The 13,025-nt window shown below is 41.8% G+C and overlaps 1 protein-coding gene across 8 annotated transcripts in view; it reads left to right on the top strand.

Annotated features, from left to right (window-relative positions):
• The window catches only part of LOC110498640 (type II inositol 3,4-bisphosphate 4-phosphatase), a 355,960-nt gene that overhangs the window by 159,261 nt on the left and 183,674 nt on the right, over nucleotides 1–13,025 (top strand). For 6 of the 8 annotated variants that reach the window (XR_005037659.1, XM_036954244.1, XM_036954242.1 and 3 more), the window contains one exon: nucleotides 9,603–9,721. Coding sequence is in view for 5 of the 8 variants with exons in the window: in XM_036954244.1 (XP_036810139.1) it covers nucleotides 9,603–9,721 (119 nt within the window). In the remaining 3 variants the exon portion in view is untranslated. Of the gene's footprint in view, nucleotides 1–9,159; nucleotides 9,262–9,602; nucleotides 9,722–12,962 lie in introns of those variants that run through there. The other 2 variants (XM_036954249.1, XM_036954246.1) reach the window with 2 other exon arrangements.

The following is a 13,025-nucleotide window of genomic DNA, read 5'->3' as shown; positions in this document are numbered from 1 at the left end:
CTGAAAAATAGCGCACTTGGTAGTGTGTACCGGTGCTCAACTAATCGCGATAGCCAACGACAGAGAACGGTTGATTGTCAAGGGCAATGAATTCCATTATCTTGGCGTTTAATGGATTTCGCCTTTTGAGTTGTCTCGCTGAAATGTTCTTACTCTTTCAAATGACTGCTTGACTTTTTGACTGCTCGATCCACACAGCAGACATTGTGGGCTAGGTTAGGAATGCTGTGTTTTACGTGGCGTCATTACGTCATGTACCTACGTTATATACTGTACGTGTGCACATCAGCTTTGACATCGGTTTTGCACATCGGCGTTAAACTAGACATCGGGCCGATACCGATGTTGGCATTTTTAGCTAATATTGGCCGATACCGATATATCGTGCATCCCTAAATGAGACCCTGTTGATATTTCACTTTGAATTTGACCGTGTGTTAATTAAACGATGTGTTGCACTTCCAACAATGTGAATGCTTCAACCAGAACCGCGCTACATTGCTCTGACATCCCATTTCTCAGCAGAGCGGCTTGGCTAAATGCTAAAACACTGTTTTATTTATGACAAAACCGCTTGAATCTTGACTTTGTTTGTGTTGGTTTGAGTTTGTAAACAAGTCAAGGTGACTACTCTCACCTTGACAAGTCAATCAGCATTCTAATGCTGTAGGTAGGAAAATAGCTGGTACTGGCTGCTATTTACATACATTTACTCACTGAGCCTGTACATAGTCAATGTTTCTATAAGGTTTTGATCAGTACTGTCGATTTAGGGCCAGATAGCACTGCATTTTGCTTTGTGCTTGTGCTTGTTTCCCAATAAGCAATGTAGTTTTGTTTTGACTGTGTTGTAATTTGTTTTATTCTGATTGATTGGATGTTCTGGTCCTGAGGCTTCAGTGTGTTAGTAGAACAGGTTTGTGAACTCAGCCCCAGGACCAGCTGGATGAGGGGACTGAGGCTTCAGTGTGTTATTAGAACAGGTTAGTGAACTCAGGACCAGCTGGATGAGGGGACTGAGGCTTCAGTGTGTTAGTAGAACAGGTTAGTGAACTCATCCCCAGGACCAGCTGGATGAGGGGACTGAGGCTTCAGTGTGTTATTAGAACAGGTTAGTGAACTCAGGACCAGCTGGATGAGGGGACTGAGGCTTCAGTGTGTTAGTAGAACAGGTTAGTGAACTCAGACCCAGGACCAGCTGGAGGAGGGGACTCTTTTCTTTTCTCAGCTCTTGGCATTGCAGGGCTTGGTAATGATATGGGGGTCACTGTATTTTACATGTTTCCAAAGCTTAATTACTCTTTTTTGAGTTTTTTTTATTTGATTTTTTACCTTTATGTAACTAGGCAAGTCAGTTAAGAACAAATTCTTATTTTCAATGACGGCCTTGGAACAGTGGGTTAACTGCCTGTTCAGGGGCAGAACGACAGATTTGTGCCTTGTCAGCTCGGGGATATGAACTTCCAACCTTTCGGTTACTAGTCCAACGCTCTAACCTACCCTGCCGCCCAAATTACTATTATTACCGTAGTTGATATTGGCCTAATTCTTCCCTGCATGCATTGTTTATAGTTTTCCTCTGGACATGTAGGATAATCTTACAGAACTCTGCAAGCAGGGTTTCAATGGGGTGTTTGTCCCATTTTATGAAATTTTGTTTTGCAAGTGGACCCCACACCTCACTGCCATGAAGTGCAATTGGTTCATTGATACATTCAATTAGTTTTAGCCAAATTTTAATAGGTATTTCAATTTGAATTAGTTTTTTAATGGTGTAGAATGCCCTGCATGCTTTCTCTCTCAGTTCATTCACCGCCTCATTAAGGTGTCCAGTTGAGCTTATTTTTAAACCTAAGTAATTGTAGTGTGTGCAGTACTCTATATATTTTGTACCAATTGAGAACTTTGTTCTAATTCCCTGAGATCTGGATCTTCTCTGGAAAATCATTATTTTAGTCTTTTTGGGGTTTACTGCCAGACCCCAGGTCTGACAGTACTGCTCTAGCAGGTCCAGGCTCTGCTGTAGGTCATCTGCGAAGAGTAGGCATTTAAACTCTGAATTGTGGAGACTAACACCAAGGGCTGAGGATTTTTCTAGAATAGTGGCCAATTTGTTGATGTAAATATGGAGTGCAGGGCTCAGATAGCAACCATGTTGAAGGCCCTGCCCCTGGTTAAAAAATTCTGTTCTTTTCTTGACAATTTTAATGCTGCACTTATTGCCTGTATATATTGATTTAATTATGTCATATGTTTTACCCCCTACACCACTTTCAATAACTTTGTAGAACAGTCCTGTATGCCAAATAGAATCAAATGCTTTTTGGAAGTCGATAAAGCAAGCGTATATTTTGGTGGACATGTTTATCAGAGTGTGTAGGGTGTAAATATGATCAGTTGTGCAATGTTTTGGTATAAATCCAATTAGGCTTTTCCTCAAGACCTTGTGCTTATTAAGGTAGTTTAGAACTCTTACATTTATAATACTACAGAAAACCTTCCCCAGGTTACTGTTCACACAAATGCCTCTGTAATTGTTAGGGTCAAATTTGTCTCTGTTCATAAGGATTGGGGTTATGAGTCCTTGATTCCAGATGTCAGGGAAATAACCTACACTCAAGATCAAATTAAACACTTTTAATATAGCCAATTGAAATTTTGCACTAGTGAGTTTGAGCATCTCATTTAGGATGCCATCAGGTGGAGCCTGAAGTTTCTTATAGAGCTCCTGGTCAGTAATAGTTTAGTTTCTTATAGAGCTCCTGGTCAGTAATAGTTTAGTTTCTTATAGAGCTCCTGGTCAGTAATTGGGGAGACCAATGGATTTTGATTGTCCTTCATAGCTTTTTCTAATCCATTCAACTTCTCATGAATTTGGCGTTGTTCTGCGTTTGTGTCAATTTGAACGGTGTTGTAGAGTGTTTTAAAATGGGTTGTCCATATGTCACCATTCTGTATCGCTAATTCCTCTTGTTTAGATTTATTTAATTTTTTTCCAATTTTGCCAGAAGTTGTTTGTGTTTATGGACTCCTCAATTAGTGTCAGCTGCTTGCTGTTGTGCTGTGCTTTTTTGGTTCTGAGTGTACTTTTATAGAGTTTTAAAATCTCACAGTAATGAAGGCGTAATTCACCATTATTTGTGTCTCTGTGTTTTTGGTTGGATAGTGTTCTAAGTTTTTTGCTTATAATTTTACAATCTGCATCAAACCAATCTGTTTAGTTTTATCAATTTCAATTGTTTTTCTTTTGCCGTTGAATAAATATATATATATATATATATATATATATATATATATATATATATTTTAAATTGAGCAATATACTGCTCAAAAAAATAAAGGGAACACTAAAATAACACATCTTAGATATGAATGAATGAAATATTCTTACTAAATACTTTTTTCTTTACATAGTTAAATGTGCTGACAACAAAATCACACAAAAATTATCAATGGAAATCAAATGTATCAACCCATGGAGGTCTGGATTTGGAGTCACACTCAAAATTAAAGTGGAAAACCACACTACAGGCTGATCCAACTTTGATGTAATGTCCTTAAAACAAGTCAAAATGAGGCTCAGGAGTGTGTGTGGCCTCTACGTGCCTGTATGACCTCCCTACAACGCCTGGGCATGCTCCTGATGAGGTGGCGGATGGTCTCCTGAGGGATCTCCTCCCAGACCTGGACTAAAGCACATCTGGGACGTCATGTCTCGCTCCATCCACCAACGCCACGTTGCACCACAGACTGTCCAGGAGTTGGCGGATGCTTTAGTCCAGGTCTGGGAGGAGATTTTGTTGTCAGCACATTCAACTATGTAAAGAAAAAAATATTTAATAAGAATATTTCATTCATTCAGATCTAGGATGTGTTATTTTAGTGTTCCCTTTATTTTTTTGAGCAGTATATATATACAGTGCCTTGCGAAAGTATTCGGCCCCCTTGAACTTTGCGACCTTTTGCCACATTTCAGGCTTCAAACATAAAGATATAAAACTGTATTTTTTTGTGAAGAATCAACAACAAGTGGGACACAATCATGAAGTGGAACGACATTTATTGGATATTTCAAACTTTTTTAACAAATCAGAAACTGAAAAATTGGGCGTGCAAAATTATTCAGCCCCTTTACTTTCAGTGCAGCAAACTCTCTCCAGAAGTTCAGTGAGGATCTCTGAATGATCCAATGTTGACCTAAATGACTAATGATGATAAATACAATCCACCTGTGTGTAATCAAGTCTCCGTATAAATGCACCTGCACTGTGATAGTCTCAGAGGTCCGTTAAAAGCGCAGAGAGCATCATGAAGAACAAGGAACACACCAGGCAGGTCCGAGATACTGTTGTGAAGAAGTTTAAAGCCGGATTTGGATACAAAAAGATTTCCCAAGCTTTAAACATCCCAAGGAGCACTGTGCAAGCGATAATATTGAAATGGAAGGAGTATCAGACCACTGCAAATCTACCAAGACCTGGCCGTCCCTCTAAACTTTCAGCTCATACAAGGAGAAGACTGATCAGAGATGCAGCCAAGAGGCCCATGATCACTCTGGATGAACTGCAGAGATCTACAGCTGAGGTGGGAGACTCTGTCCATAGGACAACAATCAGTTGTATATTGCACAAATCTGGCCTTTATGGAAGAGTGGCAAGAAGAAAGCCATTTCTTAAAGATATCCATAAAAAGTGTCGTTTAAAGTTTTTCACAAGCCACCTGGGAGACACACCAAACATGTGGAAGAAGGTGCTCTGGTCAGATGAAACCAAAATTGAACTTTTTGGCAACAATGCAAAACGTTATGTTTGGCGTAAAAGCAACACAGCTCACACCATCCCCACTGTCAAACATGGTGGTGGCAGCATCATGGTTTGGGCCTGATTTTCTTCAGCAGGGACAGGGAAGATGGTTAAAATTGATGGGAAGATGGATGGAGCCAAATACAGGACCATTCTGGAAGAAAACCTGATGGAGTCTGCAAAAGACCTGAGACTGGGACGGAGATTTGTCTTCCAACAAGACAATGATCCAAAACATAAAGCAAAATCTACAATGGAATGGTTCAAAAATAAACATATCCAGGTGTTAGAATGGCCAAGTCAAAGTCCAGACCTGAATCCAATCGAGAATCTGTGGAAAGAACTGAAAACTGCTGTTCACAAATGCTCTCCATCCAACCTCACTGAGCTCGAGCTGTTTTGCAAGGAGGAATGGGAAAAAATGTCAGTCTCTCGATGTGCAAAACTGATAGAGACATACCCCAAGCGACTTACAGCTGTAATCGCAGCAAAAGGTGGCGCTACAAAGTATTAACTTAAGGGGGCTGAATAATTTTGCACGCCCAATTTTTCAGTTTTTGATTTGTTAAAAAAGTTTGAAATATCCAATAAATGTCGTTCCACTTCATGATTGTGTCCCACTTGTTGTTGATTCTTCACAAAAAAAACAGTTTTATATCTTTATGTTTGAAGCCTGAAATGTGGCAAAAGGTTGCAAAGTTCAAGGGGGCCGAATACTTTCGCAAGGCACTGTATGTATATATATATATATATATATATATATATATGTGTGTGTGTGTTTCCTAGGCTTTTATTTATATATATTTATATATAAATATATAAATATATGTCTACAGTTGAAGTCGGAAGTTTACATACACCTTAGCGAAATACATTTAAACTCTGTTTTTCACAATTCCTGACATGTTATCCAAGTAAAAATTCCCTGTCTTAGGTCAGTTAGGATCACCACTTTATTTTAAGAATGTGAAATGTCAGAATAATAGTAGAGCGAAGGATTTTTGTTTCATCAGACCAGAGGACATTTCTCCAAAAAGTACGATCTTTGTCCCAATGTGCAGTTGCAAATCGTAGTCTGGCTTGTTTTATGGCGGTTTTGGAGCAGTGGCTTCTTCCTGGCTGAGTGGCTTTTCAGGTTATGTCGATATAGAACTCGTTTTACTGTGGATATAGATGCTTTTGTACCTTCCTTCAGCATCTTCACAAGGTACTTTGCTGTTGTTCTGGGATTGTTTGGGCTCTTTTCACACCAAAGTATGTTCATCTCTAGGAGACAGAATGCGTCTCCTTCCTGAGCGGTATGACGGCTGCGTGGTCCCATGGTGTTTATACTTGTGTACTATTGTTTGTACAGATGAACGTGGTACCTTCAGGCATTTGGAAATTGCTCCCAAGGATGAACCAGACTTGTGGAGGTCTCCATTTTTTTTCTCAGGTCTTGGCTGATTTCTTTTCATTTTCCCATGATGTCAAGCAAAGAGGCACTGAGTTTGAAGGTAGGCTGTGAAATACATCCACAGGTACCCTTCCAATTCACTCAAAATTATGTCAATTAGCCTATCAGAAGCTTCTAAAGCCATGACATAATTTTCTGGAACTTTCCAAGCTGTTTAAAGGCTCAGTCAACTTAGTGCATGTAAACGTTTGACCCACTGGAATTGTGATACAGTGAATTATAAGTGAAATAATCTGCCTGTAAACAATTGTTGGAAAAATTACTTGTCATGCACAAAGTAGATGTCCTAACCGACTTGTCAAAACTATAGTTTGTTAACAAGAAATTTGTGGAGTGGTTGAAAAACAAGTTTTAATGACTCCAACCTAAGTGTATGTAAACTTCCGACTTCAACTGTGTATCTATCTATATACAATCGTTGAATGTCACTATTTTAGCTGTTTTCTAATGAGACCATTTTGATGTTTGACCTTGAATTTGACCTTGACCGTGTGTGAAAGCTTCAACCAGAACAGTGTTACGTTGTTCTGACATCCCATTTCTCAGCAGAGAGGCTCGGCTAAATGCTAAAACACTGTTTTCCCTTTCCTCTCGCACACACAAACTGGGTGACAAATACCGCTTGAATTTGACTTTGTTTGTGTTCGTAGACCAGTCAAGGTGACGACTTTCACCTTGACAAGCCGATCAGAATTCTAATGTAGGTAGAAATACACAAGATACTTGCAGCAAATTACATAAGGCCAACAAACGTGTGTGTGTGTGTGTGTGTGTGTGTGTGTGTGTCGTCCTTGCATGCATGCATATGTGAGTCGTAAGTGCTTGCATGTATGCATATGTGTGTGTCCGTGCATGTTTCTGCCTGCATTCAACTGTACATCTACTTCTTGCAGTATGGTATAACTCAACTAAGGAAGAGATTCCATTCTACAGAGTGAACCCGTTGTCTTGGTGTGTGTCCCAGTGCATAGCCCCGTGTCTCTCACACTCTCATCCTCCAAAGATCAGAGAATGCTAGATGGACCAGTTCACTGAGACTCCAGTACATCAAGGAAGCAAAGGTCTTTACAGCAAAGACAGTTTTATGCCTTAGCACCATTCATACAGAGTTAGCCCATTAACTCCTGTAGCTTCCTCTTGACTCTTCTTCAATTCTCCCTTGTTGTAGCCTTTTTATTTTCTGTGCCCGTACAGTTGCTTATTCTGTAAAATCGACCCTCCGAGGGGGAATTACACAGAAAAAGAACAACCTTCTGTCATATTTTGCTGCTTTTATTGATTTTTGTTCTATTGAGTAATGTTACTCGGGGTTACGATTTCACTAAACAATGTGCTATAGTGACAACGCATTTGCAGAGCGGATCAATTCTTGTTTGTCTGCCAGAATGTTGCTAGTTGGATAAAGTGCACCATTTGGACATGGTCCAATGTCCTGATTCAGATGTCTCACCCTGTAGTCCTAGAGCACTGTAGTCAGATATTCCACCCTGTCTAGTAGTCATAGAGCACTGTAGTCAGATATTCCACCCTGTCTAGTAGTCCTAGAGCACTGTAGTCAGATATTCCACCCTGTCTAGTAGTCCTAGAGCACTGTAGTCAGATATTCCACCCTGTCTAGTAGTCCTAGAGCACTGTAGTCAGATATTCCACCCTGTCTAGTAGTCCTAGAGCACTGTAGTCAGATATTCCACCCTGTCTAGTAGTCCTAGAGCACTGTAGTCAGATATTACACCCTGTCTAGTAGTCCTAGAGCACTGTAGTCAGATATTACACCCTGTCTAGTAGTCCTAGAGCACTGTAGTCAGATATTCCACCCTGTCTAGTAGTCCTAGAGCACGGTAGTCAGATATTACACCCTGTCTAGTAGTCCTAGAGCACTGTAGTCAGATATTACACCCTGTCTAGTAGTCCTAGAGCACTGTAGTCAGATATTACACCCTGTCCAGTAGTCCTAGAGCACTGTAGTCAGATATTCCACCCTGTCTAGTAGTCCTAGAGCACTGTAGTCTGATATTACACCCTGTCTAGTAGTCCTAGAGCACTGTAGTCAGATATTCCACCCTGTCTAGTAGTCCTAGAGCACTGTAGTCAGATATCCCACCCTGTCTAGTAGTCCTAGAGCACTGTAGTCTGATATTACACCCTGTCTAGTAGTCCTAGAGCACTGTAGTCAGATATTCCACCCTGTCTAGTAGTCCTAGAGCACTGTAGTCAGATATCCCACCCTGTCTAGTAGTCCTAGAGCACTGTAGTCAGATATTCCACCCTGTCTAGTAGTCCTAGAGCACTGTAGTCAGATATTCCACCCTGTCTAGTAGTCCTAGAGCACTGTAGTCAGATATCCTACCCTGTCTAGTAGTCCTAGAGCACTGTATTACACCCTGTCTAGTAGTCCTAGAGCACTGTAGTCAGATATCCCACCCTGTCTAGTAGTCCTAGAGCACTGTAGTCAGATATTCCACCCTGTCTAGTAGTCCTAGAGCACTGTAGTCAGATATTCCACCCTGTCTAGTAGTCCTAGAGCACTGTAGTCAGATATCCCACCCTGTCTAGTAGTCCTAGAGCACTGTATTACACCCTGTCTAGTAGTCCTAGAGCACTGTAGTCAGATTTTCAACCATTCAGTGACAGCATATGGCTCTTTGTGGTTACTTCAATATCTACATGTATCGTCCAATATCACTTTACATTAAATACTGGTGACCACAGCCTCATACTGAGACAGAAAGGGAGGGACCATTCCTGGACAGGAAGTGTTGGTTTCCTATGATGGCCTAGCCCCCCCATCCCCTCGCCTCCCCTCGTCCCAGTCTTCCTGTCAAACAGGAAGCCTGGAGGAACTAGGGACTAACCAGGGGTTTCACTGACAAACATTAAATCCTAATAAAACGGACAGTCCTCAGCACACTCACTCAGCTGAGGGAAGAAGGAAGAGAGAAGACTCTGACTGGCAGCCATGTTAGTTTGACGACTGGGTCTCAGGAGACAAGCTGCTTTCCAGAAGTAAGGACATATGACTTCCCATTTCCTGTATAGTGAGGATACCTCCCTAAGAAATAGTTTTTAAAAAATCCTTCCACCACTCTCACCTCATGCCCTGGGAATGGTGGGGTCATGGTGATTTCCCTCCTCCTTCCTCTCCTTTCCCTTTCCCTTTTGTCCTTTCTATTCAACCTTGTGTTGTTTGATGTTGGGGTTTTACTCAGGGAATGTACTATACTGACTGTCCTCTCTCTCTGCCCTCCCCCTTTCATCAACTCTCTCTCTCTGCTCCATCTTTCTCTCTCCTCCCCCATGCTTTCTCTCTCTCTCTCTGTGTATGTGTGTGGCCTCCCCTTCTCCAGAGTGCAGGGATCTGATTGGCTCTGGCAGAGACAGGAAGCCCAATGCTCTAGTCCAGGTTGCTGTCATCGACCCCCGGGAACAATACCTGGTCTCCCACGCCTGCACAGAGATAGTAGAGGTAAGGCACACGCATATGCACTGACACATATATACACACACACACCCTTTCACAAGACACTTAATGCAGCTACCTCCCCTCCTTTTCAGTCTCTCGTTCTCTCTCACACACACTCCTTTGGTATCTCACTCCCTTTCTCTGCCGGTGTTTGTTATTTTTACTGTTAAAGGGTCGCTCTGGTTCCCTGGGTCTAAGTTGTTATTACTGTTGTGGTTAACATGGAACCCAAACCGGCTGCGCGCGTGTGCCATCGTGCATAAATGTATTTTGTCCCCCCACACCAAATGTGATCACGACACGGAGGTTAAAATATCAAAACAAACTCTGAACCAATTATTTTGGACAGGCCAAAAAGGAGTAAATATTTATGGCAATTTAGCTAGTTAGCTAGCTTGCACTTGCTAGCTAATTTGTCCTATTTAGCTAGCTTGTTGTTGGTAGTTAATTCGTCCTGGGATATTTTTTTTTATTTTTTTATTTTTTTTATTTATTTCACCTTTATTTAACCAGGTAGGCAAGTTGAGAACAAGTTCTCATTTACAACTGCGACCTGGCCAAGATAAAGCAAAGCAGTTTGACACATACGACACAGAGTTACACATGGAGTAAAACAAACATACAGTCAATAATACAGTATAAACAAGTCTATATACGATGTGAACAAATGAGGTGAGATAAGGGAGGTAAAGGCAAAAAGGCCATGGTGGCAAAGTAAATACAATATAGCAAGTAAAACACTGGAATGGTAGATTTGCAATGGGAGAATGTGCAAAGTAGAAATAAAAATAATGGGGTGCAAAGGAGCAAAATAAATAAATAAATTAAATACAGTAGGGAAAGAGGTAGTTGTTTGGGCTAAATTATAGGTGGGCTATGTACAGGTGCAGTAATCTGTGAGCTGCTCTGACAGTTGGTGCTTAAAGCTAGTGAGGGAGATAAGTGTTTCCAGTTTCAGAGATTTTTGTAGTTCGTTCCAGTCATTGGCAGAGGAGAACTGGAAGGAGAGGCGGCCAAAGAAAGAATTGGTTTTGGGGGTGACTAGAGAGATATACCTGCTGGAGCGTGTGCTACAGGTGGGAGATGCAATGGTGACCAGCGAGCTGAGATAAGGGGGGATTTTACCTAGCAGGGTCTTGTAGATGACATGGAGCCAGTGGGTTTGGCGACGAGTATGAAGCGAGGGCCAGCCAACGAGAGCGTACAGGTCGCAATGGTGGGTAGTATATGGGGCTTTGGTGACAAAACGGATTGCACTGTGATAGACTGCATCCAATTTGTTGAGTAGGGTATTGGAGGCTATTTTGTAAATGACATCGCCAAAGTCGAGGATTGGTAGGATGGTCAGTTTTACAAGGGTATGTTTGGCAGCATGAGTGAAGGATGCTTTGTTGCGAAATATGAAGCCAATTCTAGATTTAACTTTGGATTGGAGATGTTTGATATGGGTCTGGAAGGAGAGTTTACAGTCTAACCAGACACCTAAGTATTTGTAGTTGTCCACGTATTCTAAGTCAGAGCCGTCCAGAGTAGTAATGTTGGACAGGCGGGTAGGTACAGGTAGCGATCGGTTGAAGAGCATGCATTTAGTTTTACTTGTATTTAAGAGCAATTGGAGGCCACGGAAGGAGAGTTGTATGGCATTGAAGCTTGCCTGGAGGGTTGTTAACATAGTGTCCAAAGAAGGGCCAGAAGTATACAGAATGGTGTCGTCTGCGTAGAGGTGGATCAGAGACTCACCAGCAGCAAGAGCGACCTCATTGATGTATACAGAGAAGAGAGTCGGTCCAAGAATTGAACCCTGTGGCACCCCCATAGAGACTGCCAGAGGTCCGGACAGCAGACCCTCTGATTTGACACACTGAACTCTATCAGAGAAGTAGTTGGTGAACCAGGCGAGGCAATCATTTGAGAAACCAAATATAAACATTGAGGTATTTTACCTGAAATGCACGAGGTCCTCTACTCCACCAATTAATCCACACATAAAATGGTCAACCAAATTGAATCTAGTCATCTCTCATCCGTCCAGGCCTTTTCTTCTCTTGACTTCATATTGCGATTGGTAACTTTCATAAATTAGATGCATTACCACCACTGACCTCGTTCGTCTTCAGTCACCCACGTGGGTATAACCAATGAGGAGATGGCTTGTGGGTACCTGCTTCTATAAACCAATGAGGAGATGGGAGAGGCAGGACTTGCAGTGTGATCTGTGTCAGAAATAGAACTGACTTCTATTTTAGCCCTTGGCAACGCAGACGCTCGGTGGCGCGCGCAAGCAGTGTGGGTGCAATAATTGAATAATATAGATTTCTAACGCGAGCGGTGTAGTCAGCCTGGTAAGTCTTTCTCTCTCTCATTTGCTTGCTCTATTTTGTTCCCTCCCTACCCCTCCCTCTCTTTCTCATTCTCTCTATCTCTGTCTCAATTCAAGGGCTTTATTGGCATGGAAAACATGTTATCTCTCTGTCTTTCTCTCTGATTTGTGGTTAGAGCCCTCTACCTGTCTCAATCTGACTATCAGTCAGTCAACTGCAGTAGCAGACTGTTTGCGTGTGCCCACTGTGTGTGTGTGTGTGTGTGTTGAGTCTCTGCGCTCCATACAGTCTCACGGAAGTGCCCTCCGACCTCTGGCATGCCTATTTTATTGCCCTCAGAGCTGGAGTGTCATTACCATGGCAACAAGAGCACAAGTGTTTTCGGGGCGGCAACATCTGTCCCGGGCTGGAATAACCACCTAGAACACACACACACATACACACACACACACACACACACACACACACACACACACTGGTGTAAAGTACTTAATTAAGTAAAAATAATAAATCATGTAAATGGTGTTGGAGTGTGCCCCTGGCTATTTGTAAATTAAAAAACCAAATTGTGCTGTCTGGTTTGCTTAATATAAGGAATTTGAAATTATTTAAAATTAATACTTGAGTATATTTTAGCAATTACATTTACTTTTGATAGTTAAGTATATTTAAAACCAAACACTTTTAAAACAATTTTAATGGGTGACTTTCACTTTTACTTGAGTCATTTTCCACCATTACACACGCACGCACGCACGCACGCACGCACGCACGCACGCACACACACACACACACACACACACACACACACACACACACACCCACACACACACCTCAACAAATCAGTCACTCGTCTTTCCCTTTCTTCCCCCCTCCTCTCCGTCACAGACTGAGGGCTCATGTGAGAGAACACAAAGACGGGTTTAATCTCTCTCTTATCTAGCTGATTAAGCAACAGGAAGATTTACTGTTTTCAAGACAGTCCC

Source organism: Oncorhynchus mykiss, chromosome 19, assembly GCF_013265735.2.
Source record: "Oncorhynchus mykiss isolate Arlee chromosome 19, USDA_OmykA_1.1, whole genome shotgun sequence".
Classification (NCBI taxonomy): domain Eukaryota; kingdom Metazoa; phylum Chordata; class Actinopteri; order Salmoniformes; family Salmonidae; genus Oncorhynchus; species Oncorhynchus mykiss.
Note: the sequence above shows the minus strand (reverse complement) of the source record. Positions and strands in the feature narration are given on the sequence as shown.